General features: G+C 36.9%; 1 protein-coding gene across 1 annotated transcript in view; it reads right to left on the bottom strand.

Moving 5' to 3' along the window:
- The window catches only part of LOC120301001 (voltage-dependent calcium channel subunit alpha-2/delta-3), a 405,499-nt gene that overhangs the window by 290,089 nt on the left and 91,429 nt on the right, over positions 1–23,981 (bottom strand). The window contains exon 4 of the mRNA XM_039327628.1: positions 15,346–15,508. Within this exon, the coding sequence (XP_039183562.1) occupies positions 15,346–15,508 (163 nt within the window). The remainder of the gene's footprint in view (positions 1–15,345; positions 15,509–23,981) is intronic.

Raw genomic sequence — 23,981 nt, 5'->3', positions numbered from 1 at the left:
ACTAAATAAATTTACATATTCATATAATAAATATATTTAAGAACTCTGACTTTCTATATGGGGTATTTTGCATTATACATGTTGGGCAATATTACATACTGGTAATATAAAAATAATAACAACAATAACTACAAATTTAGAAATTGGCAATCTGAATGAGAACTGAGAAACATAAACCAGCAGTATGATTCTCATTTCCCAAAGCATCTTTTATTATATTTTTTTCAGGAGAGTTCATAATAATATTTTTAAAGGGTTATTTTTTCATATCAGGAATTCTCTATATTTGAAACCTGAAAATATATAATGCAAGCATCCTGACTTGACTAAACAAATCTCCAAAGCTCAGCCACTTTATCACTGGAAAAGGGAGTACAGATGAAAAATTCACAGCAGTGAACTGTGAACAAGCAGGCTATTAATTTAAACAATGGAGCAGTTTTGTAGGAAAGCAGATTTGGTAGGAAGCTATTATAAGTAATGGTGCCCCAAAGAAAATAACTCTACAGAATACAAATAAAAATCTATTTCTACTTGTGATTAGATAAGATCTCTCACTGAAAGAAAGCTGCTGCTGGAAACATCAATATAATTTACATTATAGGTCATATCTACAAACTGCTGCTGGTCATTGAAACTGATGCTTAGGATTAAAGCTATTACGTATGCCATCCACTTCAGTACACCAGGCAAAGTAAGCTAGGATATGATAGTGAGGATGAAAGCCAAAGACTTATTTTATTGCTTTAGTGCATTTTTTTACTCTTTGTTCAGCTTCCCTTCTTCCATTTTAAGGCAATTCTGAATAAAGAGACATGCACAATGGTGGGATTCCGCCAGTTCGTACCACTTCGGCAGAACTGGTAGCTAATTATTTGATATCCAGGCCCAGAATGGAGTTCTGGAAGTGGCATCCACACAGAGAACTGGTTGTTCACATATTTGAATCCCACCACTGGACATGCAGGATTGATGTCAGATTTGGGATTCAATTAATCTCGTACATCTGCACAGTTGATTGTTCTAAGAATGCAGAATAAAATAGCTGATATTTGCTTGCCTGCAGTAGCTGAAAATATACACTGCACACAAAATGTATCAATCTTACATAACTTAAACTGCACATTAGAAAATCAACTGTTTAACAAACTTAGTGAACAAAATATTTATGAGGGTGGAGAAAAGAATATCCCTCTTTTCTTCTAGGATCTAGGCCAGATTCTATGAGGATATCCCTTCATGTTATCCCTACAGTACAACTCTCTGAGGTAAGATCAGATGAGAGAGAATGACTGAGCCAAAGTAAGCTTCCATGCTGATGGTGGAATTGAATTCAGGTCTCTCTAGTCCTGAATCACTACACCTAAACCACCACATCACACTTGTAAAAATACCTCAACCATAAGAGAGTTTTAATTTTGAGAGAGAGAAAGAGATGAAGCAAGCAAGGATATTCTTTGGGTTCTATGACCTATCTTTAATTTCATCCTAATGCTACGCGGGATCACTTTTTTCTAGCTGAGCATAGCCAATAATTGAGCTTTATTTTTAATATTTTATGAAGTAATAAATTGTGGTATTGGGAGAAAGTGAAGATGGTCATAGAAATGAGGGGCAGGCCACTTCATATGCCATAATTAAACCCTGCTTCTTAAGTCTCCAGTCTTCCATAAACCTCCTAAACCTGGCACCCCCAATATGTGAGTAGAATGGTGAAGGATGGTACATGAAGTCGCCTGCACTTCTTTACTGCTTTATTCTATCTTCTTATTATATTGTTAGGATTTGTTTCTCCCCTGAAGGTGAATAAATTTGCAGCATATTAGAGGTTGACAAGTACAACCAAATAGCTTTATCTGATCCGGTAGATATTCTCATTTCAAAGCTCTCGTGCTTTTATAGCCACACACTGCAACTGTGCCCTTTAAGGTACAAAACATTTTATTTGTAAAAGGGCTGATACTGGGGATGGAATTTTCTTCTACTTCCAGAGGAAGGATGTGCCAATATCCAGAATGATCCCCCAAATCATCTTTGACTGATATTAGTCATGTTATTGTAATTACCTCTGTGTCAAGTGAGTTATTTTTACAGCTTCTGGTTGAATAAACTATTACAAATGGCCTCCAATGCAAGTTTGCCAGAAGTAGACAACTGCAAAACTGGAAGACTTCCCATCCATTCCATTTCATCTTCACTTCCCCTTGTCTCTTTCCATGTTCCAGGGCATTATGGTTGCTGAAAAGGTGACTTCAGAGCTTCTCACTACTGAAGCAATATTGATTGTATCCCATATTCTTATTATTTCGCATGTCACATGATAGTAGATTTTATACCCTTGAATTTCAAAGAGATTGTTCCTTCATAATAAACAACTGTAATACTTACTGGCAGGAATGGAATACTTCAGTACAGGTAATACTTTTACAGAAAGTGCAAGGACTAAACAATTGTAAACAGCAAGCAATCCCAAGTAGCAAATAATCAATGTACCACTTAATGACATTTTAGTGTTTCACAGATTAAGACAGGTTTACAGTGGTGGACTACTTTTCCCTCCCCTTCCCAAACTGTCTATCCAGCATATAAGAATTTTCAGTATTCTGAAAGATTATCAAGCATGAAAGCCAACAAATTATACTCTGTAATTGACTGCTAAGATTTTATTTTCATATTTTAGTACCTTGAAGGAAGTAATTTCTGTCTAACTGCCAATTGTATTTTATAATCAGAGTGTAGCATTTGAAAGATGAAAAAAGCTCTGGTTATGATATTCAAGAAAAATTGATAATCTTAGCTTGACAGTCACTTGGAAGAAGCTGCTGGAATGATGACTGAATTATATTCATTGCTCTTTCTAAATGGTAAAAAAATAACCAACCTGCTTTATCAGAAGTGGCTGTGGTTCATCACATTTCAATATATTTTCGACAAGGCTCATACACTCCGAATAATTTCTTCTCCAAAGCAATCAGAGCTTTGAATACAGCATGCATTTATCAATTTTTAGCAACTCAGCTCTTAAGACAAAGTAAGCCAGTAGAAACCTCATAATGGAATAACCTTCTCCTATACACAGTCTTCTCTTACTTTCACTGGGCTGAAGAGGTCAGGAGACATTTTAAGTCCATTTTTTATAGCATGACCCTTGCCTTGGGAGAAGCAAACAGATAGTTCAAACTAGAAATACAAATCCCACAGAGATCTAAATTGGAAAAAAAAACTGTTTTTTACAAAGTATCTCTTTTCAAAAGCCAATTACTTAGATGTATACAATATATAAAAATAATATGACCTGATGAAATTCCATCTTTCTGTTTCAGATTTAGAGATATTCTTTATTTACTCTATTCTGTTATTGAATAAAACCTTAGGCCAAAAGTCTGAAGGAAGAGTGTAAGAAATATTCTTGTTCTGTATAATGACTCTGTTGCCAACATGAATCGATCAAATAAATAAATAATTGGCCATCTTGAACATGGAATGTTTAATGGGTGAAAAGGTTATGCTTCCTTCCTATACTTATTGCTCTGCATTCCTTTGAACTCTTACAAGTTATGAACTGTAATCCTGCCAAAGTTGATTAGCAAGATTTCAGTCATTTTCCTTACTGCCAATCATTCCAGTGTTTAATCTCTAACTCATCAACTACTACTTATACAAAAAAGGAGGCATTGATTATTGCAGCTGGACACGTTGTTGTGCCTTGGTAAGATTACAGTTAGAATATGCATCAAGTTTTGATCTAATGATACAAAAATATGGTGAGACTCTAGAAAGAGTACAGAGAAAAGCAACAAATACAATTAGGGCAGTGGTTCTCAATCTTCAGAGACCGGCGACCCCGGTCATGAGCAGGCGGCGCGCATGCACGGTGCTGCCCCCTGCGTGGGACGCATGCACGGCACCGCCCCCTGCGCGGGACGCATGCACGGCACTGCCCCCATGCGCCCCTCCTGCGTGGTGCGCATGCACAGGGCACCCCCTGTGTGGCGCGCATGCACAGCACCACCCCCTGCGTTGCCCCTGCGCAGCGCACATGCGCGGTGCCGCCCCCTGCGCCGGCTCAAAAAAAAATGGTGGATCGCATTGTTTGGCGACCCCCGTGAAATGGTCGTTCGACCCCAAATGGGGTCGCGACCCACAGGTTGAGAACCACTGGATTAGGGGATTGGAGGCTAAAACATACAAAGAACGGTTAATGAAAAGGACTAGGAGTGACATGATAGCAGTGTTCCAATATCTAAGGGGCAGCCACAAAGAAGAGGGATCAACCTATTCTCCAAAGCACCTGAAGGCAGGACAAGAAGCAACGAATGGAAACTAATCAAGCAGAGAAGACAACTTAGAACTAAGGAAAAAATTCCTGACAGTGATTTATTTGTAATTAATCAGTGAAGCAACTTGCCTCCAGAAATTGTGGGTGCTCCAATACTAGAGGTTTTTAAGAAGAGATTGGACAACCATTGATATGAAATGGTATAGGGTTTCTAGATTGAGCAGAGGATTGGACTAGAAGACCTGCAAGGTCCCTTCCAAACTCTATTATTCTATCTAGTCTATTAAGATAAAATCATTACTAAATAAATAAATAAATAAATATGATTCAATAATAATGTGTAATAAGCTCACTTACCTGTTTTTCCATCTTGAATTCTGCTGACTTAACTACCATTCTGCTGACCAGGCACATTTTTCTTTTTATCACTGTATTATTTTGCTGTGATCATGAAATGAATAAACTATATGAAAGCTGGCAGGTATTAACATTTGCGCTCCAGGCCCTGCTCTGCTTTCCAGTGGACTTCAAAACAATCTGAAGTCTTTTGACCCACACGGCTTGGCACCTAGGAATTTTCAGTGCATCGCTTCTGGAAACCACAAGACTGAGTAATTCCAGAGTTTCTTTGGTCATTGATGGTCATTTAATATGTAGATTGCTTATTATAAAGTGGATTATTAGTTATATGATTATAGGACTATTATGTAGTGACTGATTTTACTGTAATCTCGTTACAGATGTTTGTTTATTGTGACTGTTTTATTATTTATATTGTTACTATGAATATTTTATTATTTTATATTGGTTACTAATATTTATTATGTTATTTATTCATTTGTCGGATTTGTATGGCACATAGTGACATGGTGACATTATTTACAATAGATATTTTAATTATTCATTATGTAAATAAAGTGATTTATTTCCATGCTCGTTTCTAAACTGAAGTCATGCTTTCTATATTTATGCCTGCAACTGATAATTGTAGTTTATCATATTTGCTCATGAGTCCTACCAAATGAAACCTAGAGATATGAGCGAGAGATGTACCAAGCATATCTTCTGCAATGGAATACAATAATAATAATAATAATAATAATAATAATAATAATAATAATAATAATGATGATGATGATGATGATGATGATGATGATGATGAAAATCAAAAATTGGTCAGCACCAGGTGAAGATGAACTGCATGGGTTTTGGTTGAAACATCTAACTGTTATACACCCACTCATTGCCAAGCAGTTCAACAATATACTACAAGGAGGAGAAATTGAAAAGTGGCTAACAACTGTGAAAACCTACCTAATAATGAAAAATCCAGCAAAAGGGGCAACACCAGGCAACTACAGGCCAATTACCTGCTTACCAACAACTTTCAAATTACTAACTGGTGTGATAGCTGATGCAATACAACAGCATCTAGTTGAAAACAATCTCTTTCCACCTGAGCAGAAAGGAAACCACCCCAATAGCAGAGGAACAAAAGATCAACTCCTAATAGACAAAATGATCTTGGGAAACTGCAAGAGAAGGAAGACCAACCTGAATGTGGCATGGATTGACTACAAAAAGGCATTTGACTCTCTGCCACATGACTGGATAATCAAGTGTCTAGAAATAACAGGAGTCAGTAGAAACATCAGAAAATTTGTGCAAAGATCGATGGCACAATGGAAGACACAGTTGCAGATCGATGGTGAGAGACTGGGAGAGGTTAATATCAAGAGAGGAGCATTTCAAGGAGATTCATTGTCACCATTACTATTTGTTGTTGCACTGTTTCCTCTGTCAACAATACTGAATAACTCAGGACATGGCTATCAAACATCAAAAACATCTACCAGACTATCCCATCTCCTTTACATGGATGATCTGAAACTGCATGGAAAAACATCATCTGAAATAGAATCGCTGCTCAACACTGTTTGTATATATAGCCAAGATATTGTTATGGAGTTTGGCTTGGACAAATGAGCCACACTTACTATCAAACAAGGAAAAGTAGTAAAAACTGAAGGAATCAAGATGCCCCACGAAAATAACATTAAGAGTCTGGATGAGGAAGATTACTACAAACACTTGGGTATCCTTCAAGCTGACAACATCAAGCACACTGAAGTCAAGAAAAAGATTAGAGGTGAATACATCAAGAGAGTGAAGAAGATCTTAAAGCCTAAACTCAATGGAAGAAATACCATAAAGGCAATCAATACCTGGGCAATTCCAGTCATTAGGTACACAGCTGGAATAGTGAACTGGACTCAAACAGAACTAAAAGCAATGGATAGGAAGACCAGAAAAATAATGACAATGAATCATGCCCTTCATCCACACAGTGACATTGACAGACTTTATCGACCAAGGCAAATAGGTGGCCGTGGAATTCTACAAGTACATCAGATGGTTGAAGAAGAAAAAATGGCTTTAGAAGAATATCTGAAGAACAATGATGAAGATGCACTGAAATTAGTATATCAGGAAGGCTTACTGACTACTGGAGAGACCAAACTGGTCTACAAGAAAGACCAAATGAAGAACAGAATAGAGGCATGGGAAGACAAAGCACTACATGGCCAATACATTAAAAAAATAGCTGGAAAAGCAGATAATAATAAAACCTGGCAATGGCTAAGAGCAGGAAAATTGAAGAAAGAGACCGAGGGACTAATTCTGGCTGCACAAGACCAAGCCTTAAGGACAAATGCATACAAAGTCAAAATTGAGAAGACAGCAACAGACAGTAAGTGCCGCCTATTCAAAGAAGCTGAAGAAACAGTGGACCACTTGGTAAGCTGTTGCAAGAAGATTTCACAAACTGATTACAAGCAGCGGCATGACAAAGTAGCAACAGTGGTGCATTGGAAGATCTGCAAAAAATATCATTTGCCTGTAAGCAAAAACTGGTGGGATCATAAAATAGAGAAAGTCATAGAAAATGATAAAATTAAACTGCTCTGGGACTTCAGAATTCAACAGACAAGCACCTGCAACATAACACCCCAGACTTAACAATTGTCGATAAGAAAGACAAAAAAGTCTGGATAGTGGATGTGGAAGTGCCTGGAGACAGCAGAATAGAAGAGAAAGAACTGGAGAAGATAACAAAATACAAAGACCTACAAATAGAAATAGAAAGACTGTGGCAAAAGCAAGCAAGGGTAGTACCGATAGTCATAGACGCCTTGGGTGCATTCCCAAAACAACTGGAGCACCACTTGAACACCATTGGCATTGACAAATTCGCTATTAGTCAATTGCAAAAGGCGGCCTTACTAGGAACTGCTTCCATCCTGCAACGATATCTATAATACCATCAAACATCCACATCTGCCTATCCCAGGTCCTGGGTAAGGACTTGATAGGTAGACAAAATGCCAAATCCAGTCTGCACATCTGGCTGACTGTGCGATGAACAACAACAACAACAACAACAACAATAATAATAATAATAATAATAATAATAATAATAATAAACCCCCAGTGAGGCACTACCTTGACGTGGTTGTGGGGCTTGTGTACTCTGAGGAAGATGAGAGCTATGCCAGAGGTTCAACCATACTGGACAGGTCTCATCAGAGGAGTCAGACAAAGAGTGTCTCTCCCATAAAAAATATGGTGAGACGTAAATTTCAGAATGCCATACCGGCTCGGACGTCGCCCGGGTTAACAAGGTCCGCACTAGATATTGGAGTTCCTGGATATCTGGTGAAAAATGGGTTACAGGACTCAGGACTGTTGGCTGAGCAACCAGGGCCAGCAGCTGCAGAACTACTGGAAGAAAAGGTGTTTACCCGTCGCAGATACACAGTGATGGAAAACAAAGAAATAATGATCTGTTACTACAGATCAAGTCCAACAAGACGAGGATATCTAAAACGAATGCACCAATTCTGGAAAGAACAACATCCAGAATCAGAAATAACAGAACAGAGACTAGCAGATCAACGCCGATTTATAACACGAAATAAAGTATTTACAGAAACAGAATTGGACGAACTGCAAAGGTTTACCCAGGGCAAAGAAATCAAAGCCTTACCAGAAGTAATTCAGAATGTAGAGGCAAACCAGGGGGAGTTGGCAGTGAAGGAATCCAGTAGAGATATACAACTGTTCTCATTTGGAAACCAGGCACCTCTTCCTCAGGAAGAACAAAACCCTCTAACTAAAGAAATAAAAGAATTGAAACAAAGAATAACTGAGCATCTAGAACAGCACAAAAACAACAGAATAAGGCTGCCTGCATTGAAGCTTGTTCCAAAGAAACAGCTAGCACAAGCATTAAAAGATGCAAATACTGCAATATCAAGTATAAGCACCAATTCACTGCAAGAAACAAACCAACTAATGTACAGCACAGCTGCAGTTATAACAGAATACCTGGGATGCAAAATCAACAAAAAAGAAAAACAAACAAACAGTGCACCACAAAAATGGAAGGTTAGACTAGAAAATAAGATCAGCAAGTTAAGATCACATGCAAGCAAGCTAGAACAGATGAAAGAAAAGAAGCTGAAGAACAAGAAGACCAAAGAATACCTAATCAAGAAATACCACTTAGAAACAAGGAAGATCAAGGAAGCACTGGAAATAATAAAGCAACAAATAACAGCTATAGCCAGGAAAATCAGTAGATATGAAGCTCGAATTGCAAACTATAGGCAGAACCTCCAATTTCAATCCAATCAGAAACGTTTCTACCAATCCATCAATGGAGAAACTGCAAGGAATCAGTCAGTACCTGACAAGGAAGAAACAGTGCAATTCTGGAAGCAGATATGGGATAACCCAAAGAAATACAACAAGGATGCGGCTTGGTTAAAAGAGGTGGATGCAAATAAAACAGAAGTTGAAATGAAAGAACTAGTAATAACAACAAAAATGGTAGAAAAAAGAGCAAAGAAAATCAAAAATTGGTCAGCACCAGGTGAAGATGAACTGCATGGGTTTTGGTTGAAACATCTAACTGTTATACACCCACTCATTGCCAAGCAGTTCAACAATATACTACAAGGAGGAGAAATTGAAAAGTGGCTAACAACTGGGAAAACCTACCTAATAATGAAAAATCCAGCAAAAGGGGCAACACCAGGTAACTACAGGCCAATTACCTGCTTACCAACAACTTTCAAATTACTAACTGGTGTGGTAGCTGATGCAGTACAACAGCATCTAGTTGAAAACAATCTCTTTCCACCTGAGCAGAAAGGAAACCGCCCCAATAGCAGAGGAACAAAAGATCAACTCCTAATAGACAAAATGATCTTGGAAAACTGCAAGAGAAGGAAGACCAACCTGAATGTGGCATGGATTGACTACAAAAAGGCATTTGACTCTCTGCCACATGATTGGATAATAAAGTGCCTAGAAATAACAGGAGTCAGTAGAAACATCAGAAAATTTGTGCAAAGATCGATGGCACAATGGAAGACACAGTTGCAGATCAATGGTGAGAGGCTGGGAGAGGTTAATATCAAGAGAGGAATATTTCAAGGAGATTCATTATCACCATTACTATTTGTTATTGCACTGTTTCCTCTGTCAACAATACTGAATAACTCAGGACATGGCTATCAAACATCAAAAACATCTGCTAGACTATCCCACCTCCTTTACATGGATGATCTGAAGCTGTATGGAAAAACATCATCTGAAATAGAATCGCTGCTCAACACTGTCCGTATATATAGCCAAGATATTGTAATGGAGTTTGGCTTGGACAAATGTGCCACACTTACTATCAAACAAGGAAAAATAATGAAAACTGAAGGAATCAAGATGCCCCACGAAAATAACATTAAGAGTCTGGATGAGGAAGATACTACAAATACTTGGGTATCCTTCAAGCTGACAACATCAAGCACACTGAAGTCAAGAAAAAGATTAGAGGTGAATACATCAAGAGAGTGAAGAAGATCTTAAAATCCAAACTCAATGGAGGAAATACCATAAAGGCAATCAACACCTGGGCAATCCCAGTCATTAGGTACACAGCTGGAATAGTGGACTGGACTCAAGCAGAACTAAAAGCAATGGATAGGCAGACCAGAAAAATAATGACAATGAATCACGCCCTTCATCCACGCAGTGACACTGATAGACTTTATCTACCAAGGCAAATAGGTGGGCGTGGAATGCTACAAGTACATCAGATGGTTGAAGAAGAAAAAATGGCTTTGGAAGAATATCTGAAGAACAATGATGAAGATGCACTGAAATTAGTATATCAGGAAGGCTTACTAACTACTGGAGAGACCAAACTGGCCTACAAGAAAGACCAAATGAAGAACAGAATAGAGGCATGGGAAGACAAAGCACTACATGGCCAATACATTAAAAAATAGCTGGGAAAGCAGATAATAATAAAACCTGGCAATGGCTAAGAGCAGGAAAATTGAAGAAAGAGACCGAGGGACTAATTCTGGCTGCACAAGACCAAGCCTTAAGGACAAATGCATACAAAGTCAAAATTGAGAAGACAGCAACAGACAGTAAGTGCCGCCTATGCAAAGAAGCTGAAGAAACAGTGGACCACTTGGTAAGCTGTTGCAAGAAGATTGCACAGACTGACTACAAGCAGCGGCATGACAAAGTAGCAACAATGGTGCATTGGAAGATCTGCAAAAAATATCATTTGCCTGTAAGCAAAAACTGGTGGGATCATAAAATAGAGAAAGTCATAGAAAATGATAAAATTAAACTGCTCTGGGACTTCAGAATTCAAACAGACAAGCACCTGCAACATAACACCCCAGACTTAACAATTGTCGATAAGAAAGACAAAAAAGTCTGGATAGTGGACATGGCAGTGCCTGGAGACAGCAGAATAGAAGAGAAAGAACTGGAGAAGATAACAAAATACAAAGACCTACAAATAGAAATAGAAAGACTGTGGCAAAAGCAAGCAAGGGTAGTACCAATAGTCATAGGCTCCTTGGGTGCAATCCCAAAACAACTGGAGCACCACTTGAACACCATTGGCATTGACAAATTTGCTATTAGTCAATTGCAAAAGGCGGCCTTATTAGGAACTGCTTCCATCCTGCGACGATACCTGTAATACCATCAAACATCCACATCTGCCTATCCCAGGTCCTGGGTAAGGACTCGATAGGTAGACAAAATGCCAAATCCAGTCTGAACATCTGGCTGACTGTGCGATGATCGATAATAATAATAAAAATTGGAAGGGACCTTGGAGTTCATCTACTCCAACCCCCTGTTCAAGCAGGAAACCCTATATCATTTCAGACAAATTGCTGTCCAGTCTTTTCTTAAAAACTTCCAGTGTTGGCACAGTGTCAGAAAAGTTCTCCTTAGTTCTAGGCTGCTTCTCTCTTTGGTTAGTTTCCATCTTTTGCTTCTTGTCCTGCCTGCAGGTGCTTTGGAGAATAGCTTGACTCCCTCTTCTTTGTGGCCACCCCTGAGAGATTGGAACACTGCTATCATGTCACCCCTCATCCTTCTCTTCATTAGACTAGACATACCCAATTCCAGCAAATGTTCCTTATGTTTTAGCCTCCAGTTCCCTGATCATCTTTGTTGCTCTTCTCTGTTCTCTTTCTAGAGTCTCAACATATTTTTTACATCATGGTGACCCAAACTTGATGCAGTATTATAAGTGTGGCCTTACCAAAGGCATTGTAACAAAACTGTAAAATATTCTTTATTTTCTTTGCTTGTATCTATTAGATCAGGAAATAATTATTTGCCAGTAGAACAATATATTGAAATGGTTGAATACATATATCCATAGAGAATTCTATATGAATTTATCTAGTTCTATTACTTGAGTTTTTATAAAGAGGAATTGTGTTACTTGGTGAGATTGAAAGAAAAACCTGGAGGAATATTCTTTGGATTATTTGACATATGTACAGAACTATAGGATTCTATTTGTAGTTTTACTATGTTAATTAATAATTAATTAAAATTAATTTATAATTATAACTTTAATATATGCTTAGTAAAATTATACTATTATTTTAAAACTGAATTTGCTCATGTTTTACCTTTAAGAAATATTTTTCAGCAATCATATATTCTTCTTTCTGATTAAGTATCAGTTTATAGAGTTAATATTACCTAACTTTGATATGACTGAAAAAGATTATGCAACCAGGTGAAGAAACAAGACACATTTAAAAGTTGTTCAGACATTCCAAGGGGAGTTTATATCCATTAGAATTATATTTGGTATTTAATTATATTAAATTAGGTATTTGTCTGTGTGTAATATAATTTCGTCCTTCACTTTTGCCTTATAACACTTTGTCTTGGAAGATAACATCTGTCCAAAATCATCTGATAAACTTTATAAATCCAACAATTTAAAAATCCTAGCTGTCATTCCTTTTTTTTTATCCAAAGCACAATATAGATGAGTTTATTATTCTCAGTGTGTACCTGATTGGTACAGAGAGACAATGCCACCACTCTGACGTCTGTGTACTGACATTAGCAATTTTCAAAGAGTCAGACATCAGCCGTATCTGAGGTTAAGAATTTTGTTTTCTGACTTTTGATGGCTGCCTCATGCAAGAATAACAAATGACTATTTAATTTGAGATTAAAAAAAGAATTCCAATATAAAACTTAAGGAGACATATGTTATATTTTCATTATATAAAATTATGAGTTTTATAAGTAAAACAGAAATAACAACAAAAAGATTAGAAAAGGAAACCAGGAAACTAAGAAAATAAATTCTACATTTTTCAGAAATGTTAGTACACAATGCTCTTTCCCATCTGTCATCTCTATTCCAGAAATGTTTATTGTACCAACACTGAGAAGTATTTTGCAAACCTATTGAGTGACACATACCACAAGGAGATATAGTAACAGGTTTTTAAGATTCAGGATTCTGTGTATTTATAAATCAACTTTCAGTTTACCATAGCTAAAAGGTATCTGTGAAAGAAGAGAGGTTCAAACTATGCTATTCCTTGCATTCATGCAATGCAAATATGGGTGGGTTTTGTTGTTGTTGCTGCTGCTGCTGTTGTTTCATTACTTTTATACAATAGAGTAATAGATATAACTGAGGCTCATACTGAGTGAAAAGTTCTCCCCAGAATTTAATGATGGAACAGACGCTTAAAGTTAATTTCAGAAGTATGTTGAAAATAAATTAAGTAAGATGTGAAATTGAGTTATAGAAATATATATTGTTTATTATTTCTTACAACTTTAGTTCCAAGGTGGACTTTATATTCAGGTTAAAGAATACATGACATGAGGACAAAGGACAGGGAAAAAGTGGCTATATTTGAAGATGTACATTGCTGACAAAAAGGACCCTATTTGTGCTTTAAAAAAGAGCATCAATGAAAAAGTCCTTTTAAGATGTCATTGATACATAACCTACCATGTTATATTGTGTCAATGAGCATAGCCTAATATAGTTACTAGAAATAGTTCAGGTCTCTCCATTTCTTTCTTTAGCAAATTTTGATATGAAAGCTGAAAGTACAACTTTGCAGCAATACATTGTCTGCTTTATATTTATCAGTTGAGTTGAAGTAAAACATACTGTATATCCCACTGAAAATAATGCCTAAAGATATTCCTAAAAGTATTTACCATTTATCAAGGAAAAATGCTGCAATTCTGGCAACACAGCTAAAATAATTTTCTGAATACTCTAAAAACTCAGTACAGCGTAAAAAGATTGATAGGGAAAGGAAAGTGATTATTATTTTTTAATTGCAGAAAATATAATATTCCACTGAGCTGATGGGACAACTCCCTCAAACTGTCTGCTAAAAACATAACATGGATTTTTTTTTTCATTTATACCGGGATTGGAAGAAATACTTTTTTACATGGATTGCTTTAAAAATGTATTATTTTGTTTTGAACATTTTACAGAAATGTTTTATTTTAATACATTACTTCCCCAGATGCTTTTTTTTTTTTGGCTTTGGTTAAACTCTCACAATAACATCAGGCTACTTTCTTGGATGAAGAAGCAGTTATAAAATTGCAAATGTATACAAGTTGGCCCAAATACAGCCCAAATGGAACTATGACAAGCCCAGTGATTTAGATCAGAGAGGCTGCAGAGCAGAGGGGAGATTATTCACACACATACACAAAAACACATACAATTGAATTTCAAGGATCTGTTACAATTGAGAAACAGGACTGTTTCAGTGCAATGGTAGAATAAACAAAGTTTAAAGGGCGGGAAAGGCAAATGTAATGCAAAAGGTTTTGCTTATCTTCTGTACCAGCTCTCTGTTCTTTATATTTTAATAATAAGTTGATCATAACTTTAAAAACAGACAAACAGTCCTCTGAAACAATTGTGCTAAAAGATACAATGATCAGAAATGCTTCCACCAAGAGTGGAGAATCTTTGGCCCTCAACCTAATTTTAAGGGGCCCCGGGAGCAACTCCTATCAGCAATCAATTGTAGGAGAAGAGGCAGAGTCTGGGGCAGAGTTAAAAGAGTAATCAGTCTGGAGCCATTATGTTGCCACAAACGATCCAAGTCCAGCCCTCTTGAATTCCATTAACTTTAATCTAAGGCCAATTTAGTTCTGACCATTAGCTAACTAGCTTCTTTTGAGCAATAAATCTTTTTAACTGGGACTTAACTTGTGGTTATGATTCTTCCTGCCTGACATTATTTCAGTTTTACTGGCAAAAAGCAGTGTGTTGAAACCTGCTGAGCGGAACAAAAAAGAAACTAGGAAGGATGTCACAATGGATGAGCCTACTTTTGAAGGAGTTAGATCCCAAACCCCATCTGGGATAAGATCTTTCTTCTAATGAAAGGCAACTTTCAACAAGATAAAATGTACACTCATCCTTCTCTGCAGTCTTGGAGAAGATATCTATGAATTTGTGGCAATAGTGAAACAAAACTAATGATTGAAACTATTAAATAAATATTTCATTAAATTTTATTTTAAAGATATAGAAACTTTTGGGGAGAAATTTTGAGGAAAATGCATTCATCTTTATTCTCAGTGAACATCGTATCCACAAAAGTTGATATTAACAAAAGTACGTTGCTAAGTGATATAATAGAAAACTTTTCCCTTACCTTTATTGTACATATTTGTTGGTACTTGGACATCACTCAAAGTGACATTCACCGGCAAATTGTTGAAATGGTCATTTGGTTCAAGGATGAATTCCTTTCCTAGTTCTAAAAAGTTTCCATCTTCATCTCGTTCATTAATGAGAACAGCATTGAAATATTCATACTGAAATAGAAAACCAGTGATGATAAATCTATAAACTGCTTTGTTAATACACTTGGATAAAACCAAGTCAGTTTAATTTGGCATGGGTCCTACAATGTTAAATTTGATGTACAACAAGGCCAGAAGAACAATTGCATAAATTATTATGTAGAAGTAAACCATCACTAAACCTGAAAGCTATGTATACATTTTATTTATTTGTTTGTTTGTTTGTTTTATGACATTTTGTACCACAATGTCCAATTTGATGTATAAGACCAGAAAAATTGCATAAATATTATGTAGAAGTAAATCATCACTGAACCTAAAAAGCTATGTATACATTTTACCCCTCTCTCTCTCTCTCTCTCTCTCTCTCTCTCTCTCTCCCCTCCCTCCCTCCCTCTCTCTCTTTCTCTCTCTCTCTCTCTCTCTCTCTCTCTCGACATTTCTATCACTTCAGTCATAGTTAATTCAAAGAAACTCACAGTTTGGAATATTAGCAGTCTAAAACAGTACACTAGTAATCATAACATAAATGCAATAACGTAAAAAATAATCTATCTGCATATATTCAGAGCACCACACTTTAACCAATATGGTCTGAAATAAGAATGTTCTGCAACACTAGAGAGGAAGTGGCTATCCTTGACCCTGGGAGAGGCTATTCAATAAGAGGAGAACCCACAGAGAATGTCCACCTCCTGAATCCTGTCACATTTATTAATAAATGGGAACTCTTAGGAGTCACTACTTGTTTATAGGCACTGAGGAAGCAGATTCTACATCAAACAGACAACTCTAAAGATACTAGGCCCAAAATCAAAAATGACTTTATAGCCAATTTAAATTACACATAGAAATAAACTAACAGTTTATTTCTTGGACCATAGTGTTACCTGAGAGTAGCACACAAGCAGCTGCATTCTAGAACCCTGGTGGTGCAGTGGTTAGAATGCAGTACTGATGGCTAATTCTGCACAAAGACAGGACTTTGATCCTGGCCTGGTCAAGGTTTATTCAGCCTTTCATCCTGCCCTCCTTAGTGAGAGCAGTTTTGGTAGTCAGGATTGTAGTAATTAGGTCAGTCCCCATTTTTGGTAAATGTGAAAGGACTCAAGACATGAATGTTCTATGTGGGTACTCCACCTCTTATTGAATGCTTCTTCTGCCTGCTATGCACACCTCTGCTTCACTCCCCTCACCCCTACCTCCTCATTTCTGATCTTCTGGCCATCCTGCCAACACGGTAGTCCTATGTTTTGTTGCCCTGTTGCCCCTGCTGCTCTGCTGTCCATGACTCCTGCTGCTCTGTATTCTGCCACCCCTGCTGCCCCCAGATGGCATTCAGGGTCTTCTTCTTCCCATTCCTGACAAGGCCAGCATGCCCTGGTTGTTTAAGGCCTTCAGAAGGCCTCAATTTATTCTTAGAGGATAGCCAGGAATATCAATACCTACCAATTTTTTAGATTTAGAGGAAACATATGTTTGAAACCAGCTGTTGGAGATCACTTGTGGGAGAAAGCTTTGCACACATATATTCCATTTGAATTCCCCATGATATTAAACTGCTCTCAGAATGACTTAGCAGGGTTCTTTTTATGTTCTTATGACATTTGAAGGAGAAAGATTTACAGATTACAGGATAGATTTAATTTTTCTTCCAACATTAAATAACAGATAAGCAAAAAGCAATTTAGATAATAATATTGATTATTTTTTAGCATGACCTAGGTCAAACAGAGACTGCATCTAGCTCTTGGAACAAGTGAAGTCTCTGGTAACCAAGGCTTTTAAACAGTGAAATAAAAACAGAAGAGAGAATATAATGTTAAATATGTCATGTGTTTTGTTGTTATGGTACTGTTTTACCTTTACCTCAAGCATTATATTAAGTACTTTGTAATCATAGATACCAAACTCAAGCAAGATCTTCATACAATTTTCTATAGTTTCGTGATTTAGTTGCATAACAAAGATCTACATAAATTCTTCACCCAACCAGCTGAATATTTTTTTCCTAACAATTGACCTTAATCTTATTTGCAAGACTTCACACAATAATTCATTATAGCAATTAAATAATGATAATTCAACTGTTGATGATAATTACACTGTCTTTAAACTTAAGAAACTACTTATATTATCGATCAATATTTTGTATCCAATAACATAAATCCTCAGAATTTCAGGCAGAATATATCTTCCACTGCACTTTAAAACCATTTAAGAATATTGAATGCTGTCCTATACCAATTCAGATTTTACCAAATCCAATATTGATTGGTAATGCTCATCCAATGTTCAAGCAAATATTTTTTAAATCTTTTTGAAAATTGCTGAGACATCACTGGAATCTTCTAAAAGGAATGTATATGATCTACCAGAGAACTTCTGCCCTCTTCTTTAAAATCTTCTACAGAGATTATGCTATAGCTTTGCTATACAATTTCATTGAATTCAGAGTCTCTTTCAAATGCCAGGGGCATCTGAGTTAAATCAACTAGCAACTGGGGGAAAAGGGAAGCACATTCATGTATGTGGCTTTCTGTGCATAAAAATGTTATTTATAGGGGTTCCTCAAGCACTCACACTGACTTTCTTTAAGAAGAAATTATAAGAAATACCAGTTGTAATGGACTAAACATCAGGCTCTAAGAACTGAATTCAGAAAAAAGCTGCTCAATGTATGGTATGACCAATGAAGATATCAATCTTTGCTGGAATGAAGTCACTTGAAACAACTGTGAATATGAAGTGGATACACTTAATACCCACAGGGCTTAATTTATTCTTCTTCCTATCTCTCCCACAACTTAATGAACATTGCCTTATGTTCCTTATCCTTGGAGCTAAGTGAATACTGGTTGACTTAATAGATATTTCAGCCCTGAGAAATGTTAGTTCCTAGCATATTCTCAATTGCAGGAGTTCATCTATTTCAGCAATCCATGCCATTGATTCATGTGGGGTTATACTGTAATAAAGGCCACAGGCACTGACAGCTTGAACTTTGTGAACTCCTTGTTTCCTTCTTTAGTCAATTCACAACCAGTGAGGAGATACTCAGCTCTTTCTCAATTTCCCCTAGTATGTGTGACTGGAGATAAATTGTTCAAGGACTAATTCTAACCAAAATCACTCTAGCTTATCCAATACATTTCTTTAAAATATTTAACATTAGTGCTTAAAAAAAGATTCAAGCAATTACTCTTTGCATATCTTATTTCAGATATTTTAAATACAGGGTACATTCCTCAAATATATGTTTTGTTCAAATCTTAGCAGCTATAAAATCCAGTGGCAATGGAATGCCATTCCCAATACCACAATTTTGTTACATCCTACTGAACCAAAATACCTTATTCTGTTAATAAATCTTGGTACAATATTTTGGATGTAATACATTGATATTATCAGTTTCCATACACATATCCCAATTCTTCCATTTTATTCACAGATGAGTGTTGATTGATTTGTCCTTATTATATAGCAACTCTTTGAAGTCTAAAGTGCATTTTGTTTTAAACAGAATAAATTCCAGCAGTGGTCTGCATAATATTACTTGCACTCATGTTGGTATTGATCCATTGGGAATTTTTCCTAGATAAAGCCTTTCTGTATTCCTTCATTATCATCTTATCTTTATTAAAGCAGTTGTGCTCTAAATATTCAGATGCTGGATGATAAATATGTCTACCTTTCTAGACAAGCCTTTTTGTCAGATGGTAGATGCTGATGCGCTGAGTATAACTTTCAATGGAGGCATTTTAATATAAGCAGAACTCGATATAAGAAACAGAACTACATTATCACTTTATTGATCTTCCTCTTCCCATTTTAATACATATATGTGCATATTGTACAGTCCTATTTATGGTTTTTATCTACTCCTATGCAAGTCTGACATAGTTGCCTTTTAATCTTTCACACTCATAGAGAATTTCTTAAAATTTGTTTTCCATCTTCCAATCCTTCACAAACCAGTTTCAAGCCAATCTTCAATCATCTTCACTTCTATGGCTTTAAAATGCTAAAGGAAAGGCAGGGAAAATCATAAGCCAAACATTTATCCTTCCAACTGACCAGCACGAGACTTTTTCAAAATGGAATTCAAACAATGCCTTTCCTGAACTGCCATAGCTCCTGGAATAAACAAGCAGTTATAGTCATTCCCCTGAAATGTGTCCTTTCCATCAGCCCACCTGTGGTATGGATTGGTGTATCAATGCAAATGCTTCTCATTTGCTTTCCCAGATGTTTGCACACAGGAATGTCCTCGTTCCCAACACTGTCTTCCTTGATATTAATGCAGATCTTTCTTTTCCTCCCTTATTGTAGTATCACTGCTCTGGTGCTGCAATAATCAAAGCAACAGAATGTTCTTTGGACTGCTGGAGGTCCATACACATGTTTAACAAGGAAGAACAAATAATTCAGTATCATAGAAATAAAAATAGCAGTGTTTCTAGATGAAAATTATACACATAGTCCTTACAGCCCAGCGACCTACTAGTGAGCTTCGATGTCATATCCCTCTTCACCCAAGTGCCTATCAAAGAAGCCTTGACAGCTATTCAAAACAAATATAACCCCCCCAAACACATCTTAGATCTGACCAACCACTGCCTATCCAACACATACTTCATCTATAATGGACAAAAATACAAACAAACAGAAGGAGCACCCAGGGGATCACCCCTCTCACCTGTCATTGCAAACCTCTACATGGAACACTTTGAAACCCAAGCTCTAGAAAAATTGGATCACAAACCCAAACTCTGGCTCAGATACGTAGACGACATCTTCATAATCTGGCCACATGGGAAAGAAAAACTGGACAACTTCCTCACACACCTCAACAGCCTACACCCCAAAATACAGTTCACCATGGAAACAGAAGCTAACAACCAACTTCCTTTCCTGGATGTCTTAGTCTACAAGAAATCCAATGGCTCCCTAGGACACACCATCTACCAGAAGAAAACACACACAAACCGCTATCTGCACGCTCTCTCACACCACCACCCAGCACAGATCAACTCTGTAGCCAAGACACTCATCTCCAGAACAAAACACTTAGCTGACGAACAACACCTAAAACCTGAACTACACACTTTCACCAATGTACTAACATCCAATGGATTCCAAAGAAATAAGATTACAAACCTAATCCAAAAAGAAACCCCACTAAAATCCAAGACAAAGAACAAGAAAACGGCAAAGCCCTCCTCCCATACATAAAAGGCACCACAGACAGAATCAGTAAGATCCTCCATAAACACAACATCAAAACAGCATTCTGCACAAACAGAAAAATATCCACCATCCTTAGAAACCCCAAAGATAAAATTGAATTAGAAAATCAAGGAGTATACGAAATCCCATGCACCACTTGTCCCACCACATACATCGGACAAACCAACAGAAGAATAAGTGCACGCATTGAAGAACATAAGAACTCAGTCAAAAAAGAGGAACCAACATCTTCCCTGGTCCAACACCTTAAAGCCACAGGACATGAAATTGACTTTAAAAATACCAGAACCATTGCCAAAAGTGAACATTTTAATAACAGAATAATCAGAGAAGCCATCGAGATAGAAAAACGCCCACACAGCATGAACAAGCGAGATGATACCTCCCGCCTACCAGCCATTTGGAAACCCGCCCTTATTGACAAACGACTCCCTAACACAAAAAAGGATACCAGACCCACACTCACAAAAACCACACAGGAGGTCACCACCACACATCCACGCAAAAAACAAACCCAAAGCCACACCGATGACGAGGCACGACCACAAACCAGAAGCCAGACCACAGCTGCATCATTAGACAGCTGCACATTAGCCATTTCCCTCCATCCATGCGAAGATAGCATGAAGAAGCACGACCACGAACGCGAAGCCAAAATAGCAAGGCAGCCCAAAATCTTAAACCCCTCTGCAACTCAGACTAACCTGAGCACAACCAAACAGAACACTCCCCCAGCCAATCAGAGCACAGCCAAGCCCCTAACCATTCAGAACACACCTCCACCCAATCAGAACACAGCCAAGCTCCCACCCAATCAGTTCATACCCCCACTGGCAGTTAAAAGGAAGAAACAGCTAAGACCACACATTGCTGCTCGAAGCACGAAGCTGAAAACACCAGCCTGAAGATGACGAATGGGACTTCGTCGAAACGTCGCCAAGACACTTCCAATTTTACGCGGGAGAAAACCCGAACAACCAAAGACCTACATATATATATATATATATATATATATATATATATATATATATATATATATATATACACACACACAAAAAGCACTGAATATAAGGATAGCATAGAGATCTCACATGGAGATCACATTCATACGGTTTAATTCCTTCTCTCTTTTTCATACACACCACATCGATTACTGTGAGAAAGGAGGACAGTGTATAAATAGGAAAGGAAAAGATATACTAAGGGAAGTTAATATACCAGATCGTGTGTTATATGTTTTTAGAGAGGGTTTTAGGTGAAAATCTGTCTGTTCTATTTTGAAAAGAGTTTAATCAAGCAGACCACAACCTGGGTTCGCTAAAACTTCTAGAATAATGCTGAAAAGGATGTCTGAGGGGAGAGGTTATGGAAAGCTTTCCATTTAAGCAGAAGAAGCTTGGCTCTATAGCATGTTGTGAACATCTGCAATTGATTTCTAGGAAAATGATTGTTTGTGACAGTTGAAAGGTGGTAGAAGGAAAATTAAAAATAAAAATGGTTGAAAAACATGAAAAGCAAATCCATCCGGCACACCAAAACTACATTTGAGATAATGCCCTGGGGGAAAGTGCTAAAGCTTTATTTGCTGACAACAGATACTCAAATCCCTAAGCTCTAAGAGAAAATGACTTCAATTTAATCTTGTCAATAGAGGTCAACCTTTCATACAACCTTAACAAGGTGATTCTAAAGACAGCACGATATGTCATGTCCAAAATGTATTAGGTTAATAAACATATAACCCTAATATTTATACTAAGGCAATCCTGCGAGGATAACTTTTGGGACTCACAATGACATGAACATAAGGTGAGATCAATTTACACACCCAAAAGAACAACAATAAGAAAATCTGGACATAAGTTATAATACTGTAACAGAAAAATAACCATTAGCATTTATATAATGTGTTCATACAGAATTCATTCAAATAAATCCATAAAGCAGTATATCACAGAAATCTTTTTTTCATAATGCAGTAGGTTCTGATACTAACCGGAGTAAAACATTGCAATGTCATACCAACAGAGGCTATGCAGCACTACAGAAATAATTTGAAAAAGATCTTTCAAATATGTCGTTATCTGCATTTTTTAAAGCAGTTGTATCATATCAAGTAGGACTGAGTAGTGCAGAGTTTTCAGTTGGTGAGACAAAGTGTTTTTAATCTCTATCTTCATTTAATAGCTTTAGTTTGCATAATGGTATGTGATACTTTTCTTTTCTTTTGAGAGACGAGCACAATTCAGAGTGCACTGAAGATGTCCCCTTCTCCCTCCCTGAATGGAGACGAAACGTTTGCAGCCAAATCGCCAAGCTCAGAGATAAAACCAACAACCCAACTACCAACCGAAGCTACTAATATTCAAACACATCTCAACTTTTCTTTTATATTTTTGTTTAATGATTTTGGACACTGCCCAGAGTCACTTTTTTGAGTTAAAAAGTAGCTGTTAAATATTCCAATTAAATAAATAAACTACGTTATTTGGGGAAATGATTGGAATTTAGCAGACTTCTTGCTTTAGATGTTCAGATTTAAATGTATGAAACGTAATGCATTTGACTCTCAATAAAAGGAATGTAATAAATATAATAGTACAAATCAAAAAATTCCATCACCCAGGTTTTTGAACTTGAGAGGGTGCAAAGGTTGCAATTTGGGCTTGCATTTGTTTAGAATGCAGTCTAAAGGAAAATCTACAACTATCGTGTACAATGAAAGATTCCTTAAACATAGTGGGATTTCTGTGACATCATGCATAGCACAGTGCTCTGTGTCACCAGCTCAAGAACATCTAGTATAATTTGAAACCATGTCTTCAAGAAAAAATATTTTAACTAGAGAAAAGGATTTCTCCTACAACAGTGATTTTCAAAGTTGGCAACTTTATTAGGTTTTGTGGACTTCACATTGGCTGAGGAATTCTGAGAGTTAAAATGCACACAACTTAATTAGCCGTCTTTGAAAAACACTGTTCTCAGAATCATGAGAAATCCCCAATTGGAACAGAATCCTTAAAAAAAAAAAACCACCTAAGTTATTAATTTATTTTGAAAGGTGGAAATTAAATTTCATTTCTCAAAATAAAAGTACAAGATGCAAGATATGTAACAGCACCACAATCAATTCACAGCCAGAAGTCAATTAACTTTTACAATATTTTTACAACAAAAGTTGACAGGGTAATATTTTGTTGCAAAGAATGTGCATGTTCCCCACCTGATAAAATAA

Source organism: Crotalus tigris, unplaced genomic scaffold (assembly GCF_016545835.1).
Source record: "Crotalus tigris isolate CLP2741 ecotype Arizona unplaced genomic scaffold, ASM1654583v1 scf7180000024362.2655971311:6658466, whole genome shotgun sequence".
NCBI classification, from domain to species: Eukaryota; Metazoa; Chordata; class Lepidosauria; order Squamata; family Viperidae; genus Crotalus; species Crotalus tigris.
The sequence above is the reverse complement of the archived record's forward strand: the minus strand, read 5'-3'. Positions and strand labels throughout refer to the sequence as shown.